The sequence below is a fragment of the Lagopus leucura genome, unplaced genomic scaffold (assembly GCF_019238085.1).
Source record: "Lagopus leucura isolate 7727_CA_CO unplaced genomic scaffold, USGS_WTPT01 Super-Scaffold_100157, whole genome shotgun sequence".
Lineage (NCBI taxonomy): Eukaryota > Metazoa > Chordata > Aves > Galliformes > Phasianidae > Lagopus > Lagopus leucura.
The window spans coordinates 38073814-38096837 of record NW_024962334.1 but is presented as its reverse complement, the minus strand read 5'-3'; the positions used below and the strand labels follow the sequence as shown (position 1 = coordinate 38096837).

Sequence of the window (23024 nt, the reverse complement as noted above, 5' to 3'; positions counted from 1 at the left end):
CCCGCGCAGCCGCGGGCTCCGCTCCACGCGCGCGCGCGCGCGCACCCACGCGGCCGCCCCGCAGCCCCCGCGGCCGCCGCAGCAGCAGCAACAGCAGCAGCAGCAGCCCCGGGCGGCCTCCGCTAAGCGGTTCCGGTTCAGGCGGGCGGTGACGCCTCTGCGCCGGGCAGGCGGGCGGTTGGCGGTAGCGGAGTCGTGCCCGCTCCCCGTGTGTGCGGGTCTGCACGCGCCTCGACCGCCCGCGGTACTGAGTGGGGCGCGGAGGGCCCGGGTCCGCAGCTCTCAGGTGTCCCCGTATCGCAGCGCGGTTGTGCGCGGCTGTACGTAACGTGGGAGCGTGGCTGTGTACCGCGGCGTGCCGTGGAGCGTAGCCCCCGCCCGGCGGGGCGCCGGCTGCTGCTCGCTCAGAGGCGCTCAGCTGGCGGGAGCCTAAGGGCCGCCCCTCCGCTGCCGCTGCCCGGGGGGCGACCCTGGCGGCGGCGTTCCTCTTTCCGCCGCCGGCCGCCTCCCGCGCTCCGTGTCACCTCGGGGCTGGGCCCAAACGCGGCTGCAGCGCTGTCAGCCCAGCGGCGTGACTGTGTGCAGTGCCGGGGCGGCTCTCGCTGCCGGTCCCCGGGTCCTTAGGAATCTTCTGAGGACACCCCTACGAATAGCTGTGTTCGGGGCTTTCCCAGCCAAATCCATGTTGCGTGTCAGCGTAAGACTGAAGATGGAGACCGTGGATGATAGCTCCTTAGCTTTTTTAATATTTTCTTTTTCCTTTTATCTCCGCAATCTAAGCAAATCTCATGACTACTGGAGGTCTGAGTCATGGCAGTCTAATGATTACACCAATAACTTCTGAACAGAAAAGCGTTTGTGTATTTATAAAAAATGCTTCAGCTTTTCTCGTGATATCTGATGTTCTTGTAAGATCTGCTCGAGGCAGATAACTACACACAAGGCTCTAGGGTTATCCTTTCCTTTCAGTCACACATTGCAAAGAAAAAAAAATGTTAGTTTTCAGCTAGCTTCAATATGTTCTTGATGTGAATGTACTCTAGTGGGTGCAAACCAAAGTAGTAAAGAAATATTTCTTAGAACTGTTGAGCATGGGCTCCTGTCACTAATTTTGCAGTACCTTAAACAGGGATGTGGAGAGGCCCTCTGCATCTGAGTAATACAAGCATGTGCAGCATCTTCTACGTCAGTGCCTGCTGCAGTTTGCCTCCCAACAAAACCACATTCAGGATTTGCTGGTGCTCTGCTTCAGAAGAACCATCGTGTACAGGATGTAGCATCCCACTACCGTGTAATTCACTGCTGCTGGGCATGCCCTGCTCTCAGACCAGGCCTTGCCATAAGCTCTGCTCACCTCACAGAGATGCTTAAATAAATCTCTGGTGGGCATCAGCAGCAACCAGGAAATTTCAAATACAATTTTGTCAGAATGAAATCTTAGAATATAAAATGGAATAATGTTACTGAGACATCCAGTTTGCCACATCTCACTAGGGCTGGAGAGACTTCTGTGGAAGAATTCCTCACTTTCCTGCCTCTTACCAAACACGATAAGCTAGACAAGATATTTCCTTCATTGCAAAGAACTGTTTAAACCAAGTATTCTAAAGATAGATGTTAAAAATGTTCTTAAATACGAAATATTTAAAACCTGTGGTCATCAGTTGTGGCCATGTAGTCACTACGGAGCAACCTATTTTCTTTCTTGCAGTCATTTTTTCTGGATTTCTCATGTACCTTTACTCCTCCTTTCATCCCAAGACCTTGCTGAAGAACATTCTAATGACAAAGGTGCTACAATACATATTTACGGATAAGGGCAAACAAAGAAATGCTTTTCTGGAGTAATGGTCTTGTATAGTTTTCTAAGAGCTGAGATAAGTAGATCGATGAAGTACATCAGGAAAGCATGTTTGGTTTTTGACTTCTTTATTAGAGCTATATCCAGTATATAATGTGAATTATTAGTTGATAAATGTTGGTACAGTAAAGCAAGAACTATTTGCTGTACATTACTGACTTGCTTAGATGTAATGTGCCTCTAAACACTGTTTGTTTTTATTTGCCTAGAGACCATTCTGAAGTTTAAGATCATGCATTTGCTTGAATTTTTCCTCCTGAGGAGCTTTATGCAGCATCTGAGGAATACTATAAAGCATGTAAAACTCAGGCCAAGACTGAGCTACCTCATCACTGAGGTACCTGTTTACAACGGGTTAGCTCCTGCATAAAGACATTTTTAAATCTGTAGCATCTTCACTATGCAGAAGACAATGTACTTTTATAAATTAAATGTTAATGATGTGACTCATTAAACGTTGTTCTTGAAATCTTCTTGGTACATCATCAAAAGCTGTACATGATTCAAACCAGCAGATGCAGATTACTGTTTTGCTTAGATGCAGTTTCTATCTATTTGGGATACAAAGAAATGATAAATGTTATTTATCACCAAACTACTTTCTGCTTGCAAACCTAATGATACTGGAAGCACAGGTTTAAAAAAATCCATTAAAATAAACAATTGGTGATAACTGGAGCTTTGACTCTGGTTATCTTTCATACACACACACAAATTTGTCATGCAATACCTTCCCCACACTGCCACCTAATGTTTAGTAGGAGTCCTACTAATACTTTAGACTAAGTCTAAAATGCTGTTTTGCCGAATTTACCACAGAGTTAAGCATTGTATGGGATTTTAAGCAAAAACTTCAAATAAACATGTCTGTGTACAACATGAACAGTGATCTGGCTGGTCAACTGAATCATGGCCTATACTCTGTTAACTGTAATACCTACATTTATTTTGCCTGTAATACTAACATCCAAATCAACTAGAATGGCAGTGATGAACAGCCGAGGGATATTAGTTATCAACTCTGACAATATTATTTATTGTTACTTATGTTCATTATTGTAATTCCAAATCCAGTGGCAGCAAAACTATTTTGATTCCGACCCAACCAAGATGGCAGAATCTTTTACTGTGTTCCTCAGGAGAATACATTGCCATATCATGTCTCAGTCTTCACTCAGATGTTCACCCTTATGGAGTGCAAGGACTGATCCCGTGGTACGTTTCCCCTTTGCTTAGCTGTTGATTCTTTGAGGATTAAGGCAGTCTTCTCTTTCTTGGAGTAATCCAGTGCTTGCCAAAAAACATCCTTTCAGCCATCTCACAAGCTAACTGAAGTCCTTCCAGTGCCTACTCCAACCATTATGCTGTCAACAGAGGCAGCTGGAGGTTTCAGTGGTACTTGGCAAAATGATCCTGCAGTGACTGCTCACAGCAAAGACACCAAGACTTAGCAAGATTAATGTAATATATGGAGCTACTGCTTAGTGTGACCCAACTTAAAATATTCAGATTGCATATCAACTGAAGTGAGCTCTTTGGTGAATAGCGCTTCTGTTTCTTAGAAAGTAAGCAGTGTTTTTGAATCAGAGAGAAACATGTAATGAGTAAATCATTATTTCTTTTGAATACAAGGGAAAGAATTCAGGCTACCTGCCTCGTGCTCTTAACTCCTGTGCATAAATTAGGATGCTAATCTCCTGCCAGCCACTGAGAAGCTACTATTCTAAGCAGGAATTCAGAGTACAAAGTCAGTGTCCTGTCCTGAAGTACATGAACAATAGAGGATCCCATCTGTTTTCATTTACTCCACAAAAGGTGATTCAGGGATGAAGGTGATACACCCAAGAGCAAGTGTCAGAAAACTTCCCTAAACATACATAGCCTAGATAAGTGTATGTTATTGCCAATTCTCTCACTGGCTTGGAATTACCACAGAAATGAGCAGTTTCCCCCAATTAGGGAAAGGCTGATCATTGTTTTGGTTGAAGCATTTCAAAGACATACTGAAATTTTTATACATACCTAACCATTTGTAATTTTTGTTATTTCTTCAGGGATAGAACAAGATCTGAACATGGAAGCAGCCAGAAACCCACACATTATGCATGAGGGAACATCTACGATACAGCACAGAGCTGCTGTTCAGCAGATGAAGAAGCAGTAAGCAAGCAAACTGTACCAGGGAAGCTTTTGCACTGTGGGGGAAGGCACAGGCAATTGGATTTAACCATCTGGGTGGAATTTGACTGGATTAGCTTTGGCATAATTTCACATACTCTTAATTCATTAGTGAATGGAGTAACTATATTGGAAAACTACTGGGGAAAAACAACATTGCCTCTGATACCACTGTCACAGCAGACAGAGCACAATCCCATACAGTCTCTCTCTGTTTTTCTCTCTTCATCGTCTCTGAGGCTAGTTTTTTTTGTGCCAGTGTGTGTCTTCCCATATCAGGATTGGCTGCCATCCCTTGTTCTGAGATCCTGGCATGTACAGAGCAATAATTACCCAATAGTATGGCTTGATGACTACTAGAAAGGGTGGGAATGCTCCCTCCTAAACAATAAAACCTCTTGTATAGAAAAGCCTAACAAAACAAAACAAAATAATGTGTAAAAATGGGTAGTGCTGCCACAAAGCACTTTGCCAGCTGGAGAGTCTATTCCAAGTATGAATAAGAGGCTACTGTGTTTCACTCTGCTTGTGAAAGATCCAATTCTATTCTATAAAGAGGTATCTGTTAATGTTTTCTGATTTCATGCAGGTCTAGGCAAGTATAACTCCTTTCATTTCAGTGAAGTTGCTCCTTGTTTATGCAAAGAGAAAAATCTGAACCTGGACCAGAAATTTGGGTGAGCATATTCAGACAGAACTGTTTTCTCTCAAGTTGATATTAAATATATATTAAAAAAAGAAGAAGAAGAAGAAGAAGAAACCACAAACTTTCATCTGCTTCTCACTGCAACCAGTTTTGCATTTCAGTTTTGGCAGTTTGCACTTAAAAATATCTGTGCAGTAATGAGCTATTACATGTTAATATGCAAGGGATTTAAGTGTTCAGAAGTACAGCTCACTGGAAAAGCATGTGTCAGCACATACATATGCTTGGGCTGAGCACTTTCTATGAAGGAAAGCATCAGGGAAGCTTTAGCCTACAGCTCGCTAGAAGATCAACCTTTTTAACACAAGGAACAGAGAGCTGTGTTTGAAGAAATTATATTAACATAAGTTAAAGACTTCAGAGACAGTGAGCCAAGCTGAATATTGTGAACTACAGAGACTCATCTCAAGAACTGCCCATGTGAAACATTCTCAAAAGTATTACCTATATATCTATCTTCAGTTGAAAATAGGCCTTCCCCATTTAATTTTAAAATCAAGAGGTGAAACAAAAAAGGTAAAAAAATTCTCTGTATGAAAATTAAAGCTCCTGAAATGTCCAGGTTTTCAACGAATTGTCCAGGCATAAGCCTCTGTTGATTTTTAGCAGGTTACTACAATTGTGGATAGCTGTAGGAATACATTAAGAATTATATGGGTGCTTAAGATCATCCTCCTCAAGAAAAATCCCCTATGCATATGCCTGGAAAAAAACAGAAAATAGAAGCATGGAGAAGAGAACAATAAATTAACGCATTTAACAAAAGAACAACAGATGCATCACTTAGAGTGTGTACTTCATAAATATTTTGTTCAACTTTCTCAAACCCTGCATGGATTAGACAGTACCCTTTCCTTTGAAAAATAATGTAAAATTAAAAACTGCTCAACTAAATGGAGCAGGATTTTTATTTTATTTTCTATTTGAACGATGAATTCTGTGCACTCCCAATGAACATTGATATCAGCGTCCTTTTGAGTAGAAAGGCTGGTCTACAGAACTACTAAGAAAATGACTTCTATTATGATTTTCAAAGTGCTTTCTTCCTCAATGAAATGGTACGAAATACCAGTGGAATTAAAAGTGAGGCTCCTGCATGGAAATTCAAGAATTTTCCTCAAACACAGGAAAAGCCAGCATGTCTTTTAGAATCAGTTTCCATTTCCACAGATGAAAAAGGAAGAGACGGCTGCCTCCTTGAGCCAGGCAAAGCTTGCTTTGGTTTTGTTTCTGCTGCTATTAGCAAGGTATTGGTGAGATACATCTTAAGTGATCTGAAGGGAAAGCTTAAAATGTATTCTGCCATAAATCCTTCTGCTTTTTCATGTACTAAACTTTACGTAATCACGGAGATAGCAGCACTCTTTGCTTTATTTTTGAGTAACAACCCACTGATTTGCACACATTCAGAGAATCCGAATTCACTTTTCTGCTCCACTGTAGACTGTGTGCAGGACTTTCAAAAACCCCTTCATCATTTCTTAGATCTCTTTCAGTAAAACAGCAGTAACATCTGTTTCAAAGGGTATTTGTAAGTCTAAAACTTGGAAATAGCAAGATGTTCATATATTACAGAAAAGGAAAACAAATAAATAAAACGATTAGATTACTGTCCTCATAGATACTATACCCTACTGTGTTATTCCTGATGTGCACATGATATTGCTTGATGCAGACAGTGCCTGTATCCAACATCAATCATGAAACAGACTCCTGTATGTTGTAGCACATTCTGCCTATTAACTCTGCTGTCATCATCACTCAACGAGAAGATGCATCAATTGATTGCAGAAATGCCAATGTGAGAATGTAAGTTCATAGGTTAAAAAAAAGTCATATTTTCTCTATAAATAGAGTCAGTATAAATCACCAGAGCCTGCAATACGGGCTTGGGAAAATTAATCACTGACCTACAAACACTTCCCACTGGATGTCTGTGAATCCGTTTCACAGAGTGAAAAGTGACAAGAAGTAAAGCTGATAAAGAACAGGACCATATGGTAAAATGAAGAATAGACTATCCTAAAAAAGTGAAATAAAACCAAGAAGTTACAAAAACACAGTAATACTATTGTTCAATTGTCCTAAACAGTGAAATGTTGAAAAGACTCCTTCACAGTTAATTTTTAATACAAGTGCAGTAACACTTTTCAAACTCTTTAGAAGTGAATATGTATTTTCACCACCCTGCAGTCGAGAAGAGTTTATCATCTTCCATAGCATCTAGAAATCTACAGTTAAACAGGAAACTCAGCGCAGCGATATCTACAGGAAATTGCTGACTAATATTGGCAACAATCTGATCAGTTTGAATTAGACTTCCCATTTATGAGAATGTAATTAATGAAGACAGCTTTATCTCGAATAATGTTCTATCTTTTTGCCTTTCCTTGCAAGTTAATGCTACCCTTTTCTGGAGCCGCTCAGTTAATATTTTTCCAAATGCCTTCTCCTAGAAGAGCTCTATCCTTTACTTTATCAAATATCACTGAAGCTGTGCCACAGGACACTAAATGCATACATTAGAACAGGTATTTTCTCTGGCCAAGATTACTGCAGTGTAGTTTAGGATGTGTCACTGTTCTAAAAAAAACAACTGATTTGATGATGAGTTTGTTCCTCTACTGTAAAGCCACTTAACTGAAAGGGATTTAGAAATATTAGAATTTTACATTCCATGAACATTGAACTGACCCATACTTGGACAATTTTTTAAGTACTAACGAGGCACGTGAAAGCATATTATAAAATATGACTAAAAATTATACTTTTTATAGTATGCTTGTCTCAAAATGTAGAAGACAGACCTCCTCAAAACTGTTCTTAAAAACAGACAAGCAATCTGTATAACACAGGACAGAATATCCGCATACAAGCACATGCACATTTCATTACAGAACTTCTAAGATAGCAAGATCTATTTATTAAATTAAAAAAGCACAATTAAAAAGGCTTCTTTTGTGTCTGCAATGGGTGAGTTACATGAATTGCAGAATTTGGTACAAAATTACAAAGCAAAACTCTTTGGAACGATTTGGCAGTTCATATGTTCATGGATGCCCCTTAGAACTTGAAAGCTGTTTAAATGCAGTGTTGGAACTGTATGTGTTTGAATGATACACGTTTGCTTATACAATTATACAACTCGAGTCCATAACCTCAACGTTCGTTATCTTTGTCCATAGTAATGTCACTAAGATTCATCTCTCTGTTTAAATATATTGGCATATCTGTAACAATAACACAGTATTTTCTCTGTTTCATAATTTTTCCTATTATTCAAACTGAGACATGTTAAGAATTTGTAACTTGTATGGGACTCATAGACAAGGCACGCGTAATTGTGGTGGCTACTATTTCTAATGAGATACATGTTGGCCTAGTGGTTTGGTTTAGGGTTGGAACTTTTATACATTACTTTGATGGAAAATGCTAACATTTTCTATTATTTATCTGGAGTGTCACAGCTCACAGACTCTTTCAGTTCGACCCATACTGCTAATCACCTGCACGACCACTGACAGGAGGATGTCAAAAAAAAAAAAGACATCAAAATAAAAGAACTGCAGAACCAGCATCCATAAGCACCAAGTTAAGTGTCACACTGCAAGCCTCCTACTTTCATACAGGCTTAAGCAGTAAATGTACTAGGGGCCCTATAGAATACCACATCACTAAAAACTGAATCACTAAGTCAGTCACTATGGAGAACCCCAACAACCCTACAGCTTTGGCCAGACCTAAACTGAGCAGAATTAAGCAGGGCTATCCACCCCTTGCTCTTTATCAATTACTGCTCAGTTTTAACATGTCTCTATTTCTTAAGAATATTTCTCCTTTTTTGCTTTTTTTTTTTCCCTATTTTTTATTTTTCAAGGACAGCCTAAGAATGACGTGACCAGATTCTGATGGCACAAAACCTAACCTGACTGTGGAACAAACACACTCAAACACTTGGTCTGAACAAACACAGACCCCATCTCTCTCTCAACCTTGGAGAGGCCTGAAACAGAAAAGTACTGCACAACTTGGATTCCTGTTTTTCATGATAGCCCTATAAAAGATGTAAGACCAACCAACAGTAGAACACTGCTCTCAGCTGAAGCTCCTGCATGTAAAGATGTGCGTTGTTCACTCAGCATCGAGCTCAGCAGAACTCCAGCGTGATTTACACAATTTGCTTTGAAAGGTAATCATCCCCAAACGTAGCACAGGAAATTCAGGCGAAAAAAGGCATCAGGAATTCAGCTCTGATGTACGATTTAGAGGTGAGTCATCCAATAACTTGATGAATTTGGTTGATACTAGAGGAACTAGTTTGAAGGCTCATAGATTTAAGATTCTGCCTTGCCCTATTTAGACTGTCTTATCCATGTATTGTCCATTTACAGATAACATCATTAACATACGATGCCATAACGCACTTCCTGCAAGTTAATTGTTGTTTATGAAGTCAGTCTCCAAGAAAAGGACATTGCGTTCATCTTATTCAGCACATTTTAAGAGATAGGAAAAGCCGTAAACCAGACCCACTGGTGTCTTCAGGTCAGAAGAAGCCAACAGAAGGTACCACAGGGAAGTCTAATGTTGTTATATCCATTCTGGGGTTGCATCCTCTCAGACTGTAAGTGAAAAGCTTTCATGGCATTGTATGCTTGCTTTGGAGCATTTTTTTTTTTCTTTATTGGAGAGATAAAGCATTAGTCCATTACAAACCAAATGTGATTTTAAGCCAGACACAGCAGGAGGCAGATGTCGTTGTCACTAACAAATTTCTTCTATAAAACAGATAAAATCATCGCCAAAGAAAGTTTAGAGTTGCTGATGGGTTGCAGGTACAGACAGATTTTGTCAGTGGGGTTTTCTGAGAGGACTGTACGTACCTCTCTCTCGGGCAATGAAGGAGCTCACTTTCTTAAACTATTATCATCACCATTTCCACTGCAATCTCACTAAGTAGCTTGGAGTCCTATATTTAATGCAAATATTTTGGAATCCTATTATGTATTTCATTTAATTTATTTTACCAACATCTAACTTAATTTCATGGAGAATTTCATACCGGTCTATTTGAACAAACTGATTTGTATTTCTGCATCCATATATCCTGGCCATCACCAATTAAAAGACTTTGCTATCATTCCTAATACTGCAAATCAATTCAATTCCAACCTGCTATATCACATACGTGAGCAGCATGGGAAGGTGCAAAGGAAAACACATAGAAACTGCAAGAGAACAAGGCAATCTCTGGACTCCAGCCAGGACTGCATAGGTCATAGAACACTGCAGAAACAGCATCCATAACTTAACAGTAAGCAAAGAATTTTTTTGAGTGTTACTGAAAAAATAGAACACAAACATTTAAAGATTTAAAGGATAATAAAGAGGTTTCTGTCTGCACAGAGAAGTAATCACATGTCCAAAGGCTGCCAGCAGCAGTGGCAAGTGGTACTGCAAACAAGGACAAAAATAGCTTCAAACGCTTTCAGATCTGTACTGATTATTAATTCATGTAATTCATGTGAATAACACAACTTTTGACGTTGTCATCTGAATCCAAATAAACTATAAAACTATTTGGGTTAAATGAGAGAACTGAGGAACTTTATTGCCATATACAATTTGTACATTGTGCAACGTTACTTTTAAACCTCCCTCCCTAACAAAAAAATCTTAAAGAGTTTTGGTTTCTGTTGGTTTTGTAAGGGGTTTTTTGTTTGTTCGTTTGTTTTACAGGGAGATCTTTTCACAGGTAACAATAAATTCTATTACACACCAAACTTTGGGGTAGGATGCATCCCCACTAACTTAAGTTATTGGGAAGTTAGTCCTCTTCTCTCCTCTCAGTTTGTACATTCAGTGCAAGGAACTGGACTTCACATGAGAATTCCAGACTCTGAAAGTTAAGGACTGCACTTCAGAAAATCTCCCTGTTATTTCACTGAAACAGATTGATAATTGGACTACCTCAATTTTGGATGAGTATATTTTGATAATAGCAAGTATCACCTGATATATTAGCTATGTTACCTGTATTTTAGCATGTATTTTATTTTACATTATACTGGTGAAGACTCAGAGCCATTGTGCTTATAGATTTCACTCATTTGATAGTTTAGTTTCCTGATCAAGCCTGTAATTGAAAACCATGCTGCTGTTTTTACATTTCTCTATACTTTAATAAGTTACTCTGATATCAGAAATTCCACTGTTTCACTTTTGCTGGGCATCTGTCCAACATCCTACAAAAGAAACATTTTAAAAGTGGCTTGTAACCATTGTGCTGGCCTGTAAGGTCACTGACTGACTCATATTTTACTCCATATATACATAATTCCTCTCATTCAATTACATAAATCATTACAAATCAGTCAAACATTATTTTGTATACTAAGATTTTTTCTTAAGGTAATTCAGATAAGTAAAATGAAACCAATATCCTAACCAAAACTTAAGTTTATGTTGCCACTTTCAATGATTTCTTCCTCTGTCCTAAATATATCAAGTCTTCATACAGTGCACAATAAATGCACGTGAGCCCTAGTTTTAGTTTCTTAAAATTTCAGCAGAGGTAAGCATTTGAATGCAAATTTTTACATAGTCTGCTGCAAATCAATTCTTTCAGACTCATTACAGACTGCCTACAAGGCTTGAACTTACTATTTAGAAAACCTTTACAGGGGCTGGAGGGGTGGGTAAAGAAATGCTCTGGCATCAATAAATGTCTTCTGCGAAACTATAGAGCATGGCCTCAGTGTTTGTATTATGAGGATGCCCGTTTTGCTGAGCGGAAGTTTTTCCTATACCCTCCAATTTCAGCTTATGTCTTTACTTTACATCTGGACACTTGAAAAAGCTCTCTGTGACCTCCCATTCATCAAGCACATAAGATAAAGCATGACAAACCTCACTGCCAAAGGCAGAAGCAGACCACCTTACTCAGGAAATTCAAACTTACACGTTAGCATCTAGAGCCATCTGGGTCATTAAATTCTACTACAACAGCCATCATGGAAGTCTTTAAAAAAGAAACTAAAAGGAACCGATAGGAAGAGATGCCTCCAGCAATGAGAGCAACTTTTAAAAGCTTCTTTTAATTGGTTTTAGGCAAATATCAAGTAGAAAGCAGAGGTTCCGTTGTCAAAGATTTATTTAAGGGGAAGTGGTAGAAGTGTAACACAGCTGTGACCTGACACCTGCAGACACCGCTGTACGTAGCTGTAATAGTCCTTTCCCCTCTCCCCTCCCTTGTTCTGGATTAGGACAGTGAGACCTCTGCTGTTAGTAGGAGTGAAGAGCACAGCTGTGTTATGAGTGAAAATCCATTTCCAATCCTTAGGACACTAATGGTAGATGCAGGAGACCAAGAGGAAAGTGTAAGCATTTCTAGAGCTAAAATGATGGGCAAAGAACTGGAGCAATTGTTTCTTTCCTTCAGGAACAGGAGCATGTACAGAATGGCTTTGTGTGTGAAACTGCCTGATCTACTTCAACAGTAAAAGATGATGCTCAGCATTTGCTTGAGCACAGTTTTTTTAACCTCCAAAATACTTCAAATCCAGGGAACAGACATACATCCAGATCTAATGCTGGCTAACTGAGCTACGCTGAAAACAACTGGGACAGCAACTCAACTTCATGGGTTTTGCAGTCTTGCAGTACAGTGACAGTAGATATCAACCTCAACTAGGATCTCAACTAAAACAAACTGTCAGATGACATTTCTGTGAGTTAACCTTACATTTATGACTGGAAATTACATGGTATTCACAACTGCTTTGTCAATTAGATTATTTAAATGAATCTCTTCATAACAACCATTCAGAAACCATGTCATCTTTCTGTTTCATACCCATTATCTTACCACACCACACAGAAATGCACTTGCTGTTCCACAGCTTGAGATCAAAACTCACGTACATAGCTCATCCTCTTTAATAAGGCTTAAAAAATTAAAAAGTAAAAAATCATTTAGAATCTGTTTAGGCCTCATAGGAGTGTTGGGAAAACTTCACCACACAGTTCTGTATAACCTAAGCATACAGAGAGCCTCATGGAAATGGGATGATGTGACCATAGGAATTGTCTGTATTCATGACTGTTACGCAGAAGTCAGCAACTAGGATCAGTTAAGAGCAATCTATTCGACCTTTCTTCATCACTGCCTTTATCTTCTTCCATTTTTTGTATTCCTTTTTTTAATACCTCCTCTTTTCCCATTCCCAGAATGATCTTCCCATTTGCCCAGATTACCGTGCACTAAAATGGAAATGAAGTTACTCCTTTTTACCCTCATACTATTATGTTTCAAAATGTGCTTGTTTATTATATTTCATTTTCCCAGTTCAGAACTAGTAGCTGCTCTGCTTCAATAGCAGAATTTGCAACACTGATTACATATTTAGATAACATTCCATGATTATTAGACTGAATGTAACCAAGAACAAATTACCATTTTAGCTTTCATTTAATGAGACTAACAGTCAGAAAGACTCTAGAAGTTGAAAATTTGTCAATACGGTATTTTTACATACTAAACGACTACCTGATTATTCTCTGGAGTTGTTGTTCTCAACCACAGAACACTTTTTACTGTAGTAAACCTCATTCACCTCCCCTCCTCCCCCCACAAACACCCGGATACAAGAAGCTTCCTATTCCTGTAATGCTTTTTGACAGCTTCATTCCTTGGAAATGAAGTACAGACACACATACTCCACAAGGTGTCAGCCTAAAACAGCTGAAAAAACTCAACAGCCTCTGTTTCCAGCTCTGACCCAAAAGATCAGCTAAATCTGCACTGGGCATCTAACAGGGCACCCTACCAAACTTTCTCTACTCAAAGCTATTTCAATGCAACGCTGTAAGGACAACGGGTACTTTTTCTTGTTAGTGTATCGGTACTAGATGATCTTAGATCTTTTCCAACCTTAAAGATCCTATGATTTCCAAGTCAGTTTATTTTACTTCACTACTTGCCTAGCTGAAGTTTATACAATTGTCACAAACTGTTTAAATGCAGGAGAGCAATCAGGAAGTATTTAATCAGGGTAAATTTCCTTGCTTCTTTACAAAGCCAACTCTAGTTTGCCAAAGAAGACTTTTAGACACAGATGCTTTGCAGACCTAAATTGTTAATGTCTTTATTAAATAAAAAAAAGCTTTGTTTACAGACACGTTTTACTTTTGAACACATATGTGGTATTCCACAGAATCTGAGTATCTCCCCAAAATAGAAATGATTGTCAGCAATAAGACTAATAGCATTACAGTTCACCTGCAATCAGTGGATTAGTTCTCTGCAATCTAAGAAGAAAGAAAACTCCAATTAGATTTTCTTATATCCAACACAGCTTACTTTGCAGCTTTTCTTTCATTAGGTCCATGAACAGCATCTGCCTTCTTTGGCAGCCACCTGTTTTCAGGGAACTTCTGAGACATCCTCAAGGCATCTGTTAAATTGAAATGGACCATCACATTCAAAACATACTGGAAGAAATCAAACACAAACATGAGTGCTAGCATTAGACGAATATCTCAAAGAAATGAAAGACATTTAGGAGAAAGGACAACGAGCATATGGAATGGATCTGTTCACATGAACGGCATCAGCTACAGCTCATAATTTACACTTGATTCTAGAAAAGAAAAGAAACTGAAAACAATTTGAACTGTTAATGATTCTCATATTATGCTCCATACAGGAGAACTCTGATCCCTGCCCAAACCACCTATGCTCTTACACTGAAGAAAAAAGACCCAAGCAAAAAAGATCTAACGTGCAAATTGACAACATCTGTCTTACTCTGTAATACTGCAGCTTTCCAACACTTCATTCACTCTCCTGTTTTTCCCCCTTCTCTCTGTTCATATTTTACATCAATTCTGTTCCTAGTAGACAAGCCTCAGAAAAAAAAGCTAAATAAGTCATGCCTCAAATGAGAGAAGCAGGAGAAAGTCTACTTTGAAGTTCTCAAAGATTTTAGTTGGCTATTTGTGTCAAGAAGGCTGCAGTTCCAAGCCCAGTTCCGGACCTTTGAAGCAACTGACAGCCTCAGAAGCGAAGAGGCAGGTACGAAAGAACTCAGGTATTTTCTTTGTACAGCAGCTGACAAAATTCTGAAAGCTTTTTATGTACAGCTAACATCTTGGCAAATTTGATTCTTCAAAACTCAAACGTCAACCCAAACACACACTGAATTCAAAAGCATTCACACATCTCTCCCTACTGCAAGACTTAAAGAAAACTAGAAACTTGGTAAAGACCTTACAAAATAAATAAGCTTTACAGGAGTAGCCGCTGGATAGAACAACAGGTCTTAGTCTTCTATTATTCCTATTAGACACTGCCTTTTTCCAGGTGGAACTTACATTATTATACATTCATATCAGTCAGAGGCTTCTTCCTACCTCGTTTTCCTTACAGACTGGTCCTGTTAAACAACCCTGGTGCAGGTTTTACCTGCTATGATTCAGCCATGTTTGAAAAAAATTCAATAAAATCATACAAAGCAAATCCACTGAAGGCCAAATTCAAGACCATTTCAAGTTGTATATTTGAAACAACAAAGTAAAAACAATAGCTTGGCTAGTTACCGAGACTCCTGAACTGGGACATTTTTATAGTTATTCCATTCACAAGACATATTAATCACAGCTGACTACACGGATAGCGCTATTATAGGAGAGGAAAAAACTCAGCAGTTATCGTAACAAAGACACTTCCTCTTCTGGTTTTTCCATTCAAGTCATACATAATACAATGAAGTTATTTTTTCCTTAGTCTAGAATTCAGCTCTCGCATTATTCTGTCTCTCCACAACTTCGTGCACACAGACACCTGCTTTGTAATATGCAAAATGATAAAGAAAAACAAAAACCCAGAAACTTAAGCAAAAGGATTAGAAAAGATTCATTGCATATAGAAGAATAAAGTGATTTTTTGCTACCTGGCATTGCCAGTCTGCCCTGAAAGTAATTATTGCATTTTCTTCAGCTTTTAAATTAAGCCCAAACTCAAACTAGTATAACTTCTGCAGGAATAAATCTCTGTCATGCCTCATCTAGAAGAGCCTCATAGCACCTTAAAAGTTCTCAATTAAATGAAGTCTGTTACCCCAAAAGAACGTATTTTATATGGGAACACTGACAACTAAAATGCAACCAAGCACAAAACTTGAAGTGAGAAGCACTGTTGCAACATGAGGCAACCCATAACAGCTGCTGCTTTTTTTGTAGTGATGCTCCATTCAGAAAAAGCATCACATTGGATTTTGCTATCACACTAGTCTGTAGGCTAATAGTACAAATCAGCATTGCTTTGAAAATGGAGGGAAATCCACAGATAAATAAGGGAAGGATGACAAAGCATGCAGTCCCTAGGCTTTATCAGTGCAAGGAGATACTTACACTGCAAACAGATCTTGCAAAATCCATGGGAAGGAACAACTCAAAATAAATAAGTAAGAACTGTAAGCCCGCACCTACACACGCAATATGCTGATTTTAATTCCAATTTTCCCAACTCGCAACAGCTCAAGCAAGCCAAGAGAGCTCTGCCATGAAGCCTAGAGATTTCTAACTCTATTCACCCACCTCCCTGTTCAGATGTGGAAGAACACAGCTGTGACTCAAAACTCTCATGTAAGAGGAAGCTGACTACTGCATTCCTCATCACCTACCTGTCCAGGAGGTTGAAGACATTCTTGAACAGAGCGTTTCCTCCAAGTAACAAGAAATTATATTTGAAAAAATATTCACGTATATTTGTGTGTACTTTCCTATAAGATAAAAGCAGATTATCCAGTTGTCTCAAATTTGCAAACAGTTGCATGGATTCAGCAAGGTAAAATAATTCCGTACTATAGAAATATGACCTTCTTACAGAAAAATAAATCAATTATTTTGAATCTTTCTGATTGGTACAGGAGAAAAAAAAAATCTGACTGATAATTTACAGCTTGGACAACACTCAAAATCTCTCGTTATAAAGTCAGGCTCACGTCTCAGGACAAAGGGCAATGGGCACAAACCAGCTGCCACAAGAGCTTCTGGAGTGCCCTTGTCTGGAGATACTTAAAACCCACTTGAGAGCTTTTCTGTGTAAGATACTACAGGGAACCTGCTTAGCAGGGGGCTGGACTCGATGACCTCCAGTGGTCCCTCCCAGTCCCTCAATTCTGTAATAATACTGTGCCCAAAGGGCCTTTCTCCTGTACCCCACCAAGCCCTTGAATTCACAGATCTCAATTAGGATCGGATTCCAACAGAAATTACAGTGGCATCCAGAGCTCAGAGCCATGTTTTCATTAGGGAGTTAGGCTCTTCCCCTACTTGTCCTACAAGACGGCAGGCTATGATATAAGACAAGACTGAACACATCTCCAATTGCTATTTGTACATTCTTAGCAAACTCTTTTTTTCCTGGAAATGGGAAACAGCTATAAAATCTACAAATCGTATGGCAGGAGACAGAAGGTGGTTTCTGATCTTTTGGTCAAGGCCTACTTTGAAAGGAGTCTCCCTTATCAGCAGTGAAATCTTCCTGGTGATGGATTCTCAGATAAGGAGGTAATTAAATGATCTTTGGTACAGAAGAGGACAGTAGATACTTCTAATTCAGGTTAGCAGAAAGTCAGACTTACCTAGCTTGCTTTTTATTGCATCAGAATGGATTATAATATTAAAATAATTCTGAATTAATACCAAATTTGGTGAGAATTGTCATACGTTGTACACTATCTGGTTGTCACAGGAACAATACCTATTCAACTAAGATCTGAGGCACTGGAAATCTGAAATAATTCAGGCAGCTCAACATAAAAATAGCTCCCAGCTTCAAAAACTGCATTGGGGCAAACTGTTACTCATTAAAGAGTTTCGTAATTAAATGGACAGGCATTTGCACTGCTGAAGGAGCCAAAGTAGGCACGAGGGGTCCTGGATGCCTCCTCTGAGAAGTACAAAAAGATGAAAAAGCAGCTGAAGCAAACTGAAATCCTTTGTTGCTATTTTTCCTCTGCTATCAAGGAGTAACTTGGCAGTTTTAGAGCAAAGTCTCTGAATGAAAGTAAGCAACCCACTTTCTTTGTTATGCTCCATGTTGTACACAATACTTTGCTTTAATCATTTACAGCTGGAATATCTGGAAACTCAAAATAGCGTGTAACTCAACAATCACCAACAGCTGTTGTACGCAAAGGGATGGCTTGACTTACAGGTGTGCTATTTCAGAAGCCGAAGTTAAATTTCAGGGAAGAAAAATTTTAAACAGATCTTCTACTTCATGTTTTCTAAATAGACTTCTGTAAATTTACCTTAGCTGGCAACTGTCATCCTGACTGTAAGGTTATAGGTAAGACATGGAAAATGAACGCCTAAAATTGCTCTAAGTTCAGCCCACTGAGAAAAGGACAAAAGAATGTGGGTTTTTTTCTGGACAAAGTTGTTTTTAGAAACAAGTTGACATGAATCCAGATAAAAATTACTGATGTACTTCAAGTATTCAAATCCACTGGACTCAACACGCTTTCCTATGCTGCCGTGCAATGACAAAGTACTTAAGAGACCTAATCTTCCTTCCAGTCTCTTTCTTCCTCTCAACCTGATTCAGCAGAGAACTGCAGAATTAAAATGAGGATAGAGGGCAAGTCCTGGTACTCATGTGAACCACAACAGTCATGGATATTGTGTTTCCTTACAATCTGAACTCATTCATAAACCCTACCATACATCCTACCACTGCAATTGCTTGGACAGAGATCCAGCAGTCCCTTCTCACATAAGAATTTGGTATTGTTGCTCTGACAAATGCCAGAGGTACTTAGAGCTCACCTTCAAATCTTCTTTTAGCCTCAGGGAACTCTAGAAGTTTTCGTTGCATATTTCTTAACACAAAACTGGATGTACTGCTAAGTACTCTACTTTTCCAGTGTTGATTTGACAACAGATCCCTGGCATTTGTGCAGGCCTTCCATTGCTCATTTGAGAGTTGATTTCCAACACAGCAAGATGCACCTTGGTTCTAATTTACCAAACACAAATATTCTTACTTACCAACAAACTCGTGCATTCTCACATAGAAATACAGAAGTGTTTTGGTAATTCTGATAACGCCAATAACCAGGCCAAATTACTTAAAATGAAAGAAGCATGCATCAAGTATTTTTTTTCCTAGCTGTAGTCCAAATGAGCCAGGTTTTGTGCAGTGGACTTTTTGGAAACAGGATACTTTTCCCTGGTACAGATAAATAAATGAAACGGAATTTCCAGAATGACCTAACTCACACCAAGAACATCTAAGTTCAGCTTACTTATTGACAGAGCCTTCTTCTCAGCTCCCCTGAAGAACTTATTTAAATAAAAAACACATATTAATTGTTTTAAAAGCATTAGCAAAGAAATTACTGTAGACCAGAAAGATATGAAGTAGATGCCAAAGTTTTCTTCCAGTTAGTTTCCAAATTCCTTCAGAGAGTCAGGAACAAGGCCTCCTGTAATAGAAAACAGATTCTAGTGATAGAGCCACAATAAACAATTTGTTGGACACTTCTGTTGAGACTAGAGGCTGCAACACAGACCTGTAACAGCCTGTACTCATCCTATCCTCCATCTTCAACAGAAACATTGACCCTTGCACTGACTTTAGTGCTGAGGATGAGTTTTCACAGCGAAACAGCTATTCCACATTTTCCTTCATTTTGGTTCCAGACCTGAAGCAGAGCCCATGGGTCCAAAAGCCAGTCAGCTTCCTTCTTAAATCAACTGCTGTAGCCACAAGAAAAGACAGATACTACCTGTTCGTACAGATCATCTCACCAAAGTACCCAACAGTATTTCCTAAGGGTTCTGACAAAGTTATCCTGTTTATTTCAAGTGATTTGGGAAAGTGCCAGAAAACAAGATTTAAAGTAAAAGAGTATATATACCCCTACACACACCCCAAGCAGTATGAAGAAGAAATGGGTTAAAAGTCAGTTTCAATTAAGTGAAGAAATCTTAGTGACTTCAGTAACGGCAGAATTCCTTCCCCCTGCTTCAAAGCATGCACTTCCCATTCAAGCAGGAACTCTAAGCACTGGCAATGGTGCTGCCAGTTCTAGCAAAGCTCCCAAAGACTCTGCTCATAGAACGTATAGGCCATCAAGCATCAGATTATTTCTGAAATGAACAAAAATTCAGAAGCAATTGACAAAGTTAACAGCTGGAACACCACATTTACCAAACCTGTGATCCGGCTTAAGCATAATTTTATTTGAAAAAGATCAATCAGCTCTCACCTAGATATTATTCCGGAACCCCGTAAATCAGCAGATAGCTACTCTTTATTGGAAAGCTTCCATCCTTAAGTCACCTTTATTTCCCCTTGGTACTTTGCAGAAAGTGTAAAAAGAACTACACCATCAGTCTTCAGTATAGGTAACTTCTACAACTGTCCAGAATCTACATTATTCAGGATGGAAAATCAAATTTTTACACATAGGCTTCTAATAAACCAGATGTTTCACAGACTACAGAAAATGTAAGTGAACAACCACCACGTAACAGACGTTCTCAGATACCTGCAATATACTTAGCATCATGTCAGGGAGTTTGTTCTCTTCCTCCCCCTCCAAACTCTCACAGGTTTAAAAGCATCACCAATAACCAGATGTTTAAAGGAAATCAGACACTACACAGGTTAAACAACATCATTCTATTAAAAACTATCTTTAGCCATGGCACTCAGTGATAGCAATACAATACTTTTTCTTTCCACAAAGCAACTAATATAAAAATATGTCATAAAATCATTTGTAGACCAGTTTGCTAATACATACATGTAATCATAACATTCTTTTATAAACTCTTTCCTGAGATACCTTGAGTTATTTGATTTTTCTCATATTACCGGATGCATTATCTTTGATTCATTTGAAACAGCTGCAAAATATTTTGCATGTGCAGAACGCTAGCAGTACATGTAAAAAGTAGCATGTAAATATATGGCAAAGAAACAGCTCTTAGAAATTATGAGTTTTTTCACTTAGATTTTTTTTTTTGTTTAAACCATTTGGCTCCTTGGGAGGTGGAAGGGTGGAACGTGTAAAACCTGTAAGCAGAGCTATGAATTGACAAAAAGCAGGAAAGCATTTCAGGAATGTTGGAAGTTGGAATATAATATAAATGACACAGAGAAAGCCATAATTCATATTGGCCTTGTATTGCCTTATAAAGCAACCGGACATATTTTAGGTCAGTTCACAGTATAATAAATATTTTTACTAATCTGCTTTGGAAGAGCAAATGTCTTTAAGGGTTTCAAGCTCCTCTATAAGTTTCTGGTTCTGAACTTCTAGCACTGCAACACGACTCTCCAGACATTTTATGTATTCTTTCTTCCGACGTCGACATTCTTTAGCAGCTTCCCTGCAAAAAGCAGAAGTAAAAAGTGCAAACAACAAGCCATTTGCATGCTATTAGAAAGCTCAGCAGAGTAGGGAGACTAGAATTGAATTCCAAATTTTGGAGCATCTCCCAAATAAGTCTGAAAACAGTAAGCAAAAGTGGGGTTCCACAAGGGCCTCAAGTGTCTCTTTCTCAAGTTCATATGGCAATCTGTAGAATTGCTTCCTCTCATGCCTTGATTAAAGTTCATAATAAACAAGGTCCAAATGAAAGACAGTTATTCTGCTTTATGACAATAAAGATCTTTGAGGGCCTTGAGTTCCTCAATGAGAGTCTTGTTTTGGTTTTCAAGCACAGCCACACGATTTTCAAGACATTTGACATATTCTTTCTTCTTTCTGCGACATTCTCTGGCAGCTTCCCTGGAACCAATACAAGGCAAATGACTACAGGAACAGCCACAGTATGGCAAAGACTGGACAAATGAAATTACCTGCAATCCCATTGGTTCCACAATAACAAAAACAACCACCACCACCTCCACCAACTGTTGGATTGCACAAACAGAACAGCATGTAACAGCCATAAGCAACAGCGTGGTTAAAACCCAATTCAAAACCATGAAAACAACTGGAAACAAATTCATCACCAAACACAATAATGGAATTAACACACTGAAGAACTGAAAAAAGCACAATAAATGATGACATAATGACCTGAACTGTAGGACACAAGACCAAAAGCAGCATTTTCTTTTGCAGTCACACTCCATTCTGTGTGTTTATCAGGACCATGACCTCCGCATTCAAACTCTTACATTCAAACCCAAAGAAATTACTTTCAGAAAACACAAATTGAACGACACTCTCTCCAGATGAAAAGCTAGATGCCACATTTTAAAACATGCTGTAGTTTTTGACCATAATGTAGCAATCTACAGTAGAATTCCAAGTAGCTACAGTATGCCAGCATTTTGAACTGTCCACATCAGTGACTTTGTTGTCGGCAAATGGCAGCCCAGAGCCATTCCCATAGCTCCACTCAGAACGATGTTATGTCAATGACTTTAAATAGTATTTTCAGAACAAGGACTACAGACTTCAGACAGTATTTTCAGAAGCATGTCTTAAGACAGTATTCAATTATAGAAGAAATTTTATAGGCAATGGGATTCCACTCCTTAAATGTTTCGGAACTACTCAAGTTGCCAAACTGTGAGAACAGAACTTTGCAGTAAAGTTATTTTCAGAGACAGAATAGAGACTGGTTTTAAAAACAAAGTGGAAAAACAAAGGGGAGCATAACAACGCAGCAATCTCTGTGAGAAATTTTAAGAACAGGCATGAGAGCAAAGCAATACCATGAATTCAATCATAAGGCAAGTGGCTATTTAACATACTAGAGATCTGCATAGCAAGCTACTTTTTCCTGAGGCATTAACCTCACTTCCATTGATAGAAGTGTCTATGAATTTAAAAAAGGGAGAAAGCCCCCTAAAAATAACAAGAATAAGCAGATAAAGGCAGTTATATAACAACAGATAGTCACAGCATATAGTTAATTACATGCCAACTAATTAAAACATATACAGCCACTCCACACAATATTTTAAATGACAGGAGCACTGCATAGTAACTTATCTGAGGCAGGTACATAGAAAATCCTACAATTATCATCAAGTTACAGCCTGAGTCTTCCTCGCAGCATTATAGACAGCTGCTAAAGAGATTCTCAGATATTGTTCTTACCAGTTCTTCCCTGGGATGTTGCAAGAGAAGCATGCCCATAACAGTCATTTTATTGTCAGTAGGGAAATATGTCTTTCAACAATAAGTATACATCTGGATCATTACAAAAATGACCACTAATGAAAAACATCAATACTGATTT

At 38.8% G+C, this 23024-nt stretch overlaps 1 protein-coding gene across 13 annotated transcripts in view; it reads right to left on the bottom strand.

Moving 5' to 3' along the window:
* Positions 1 to 1912: 1912 nt before the first annotated feature.
* The window catches only part of CREM (cAMP responsive element modulator), a 48531-nt gene continuing 27419 nt past the window's right edge, over positions 1913 to 23024 (bottom strand). For 6 of the 13 annotated variants that reach the window (XM_042889012.1, XM_042889016.1, XM_042889011.1 and 3 more), the window contains one exon: positions 21098 to 21556. In XM_042889012.1, the coding sequence (XP_042744946.1) occupies positions 21412 to 21556 (145 nt within the window). In that variant the 3' untranslated portion in view covers positions 21098 to 21411. Of the gene's footprint in view, positions 16529 to 19183; positions 19241 to 19979; positions 21557 to 23024 lie in introns of those variants that run through there. The other 7 variants (XR_006181918.1, XR_006181919.1, XR_006181920.1 and 4 more) reach the window with 7 other exon arrangements.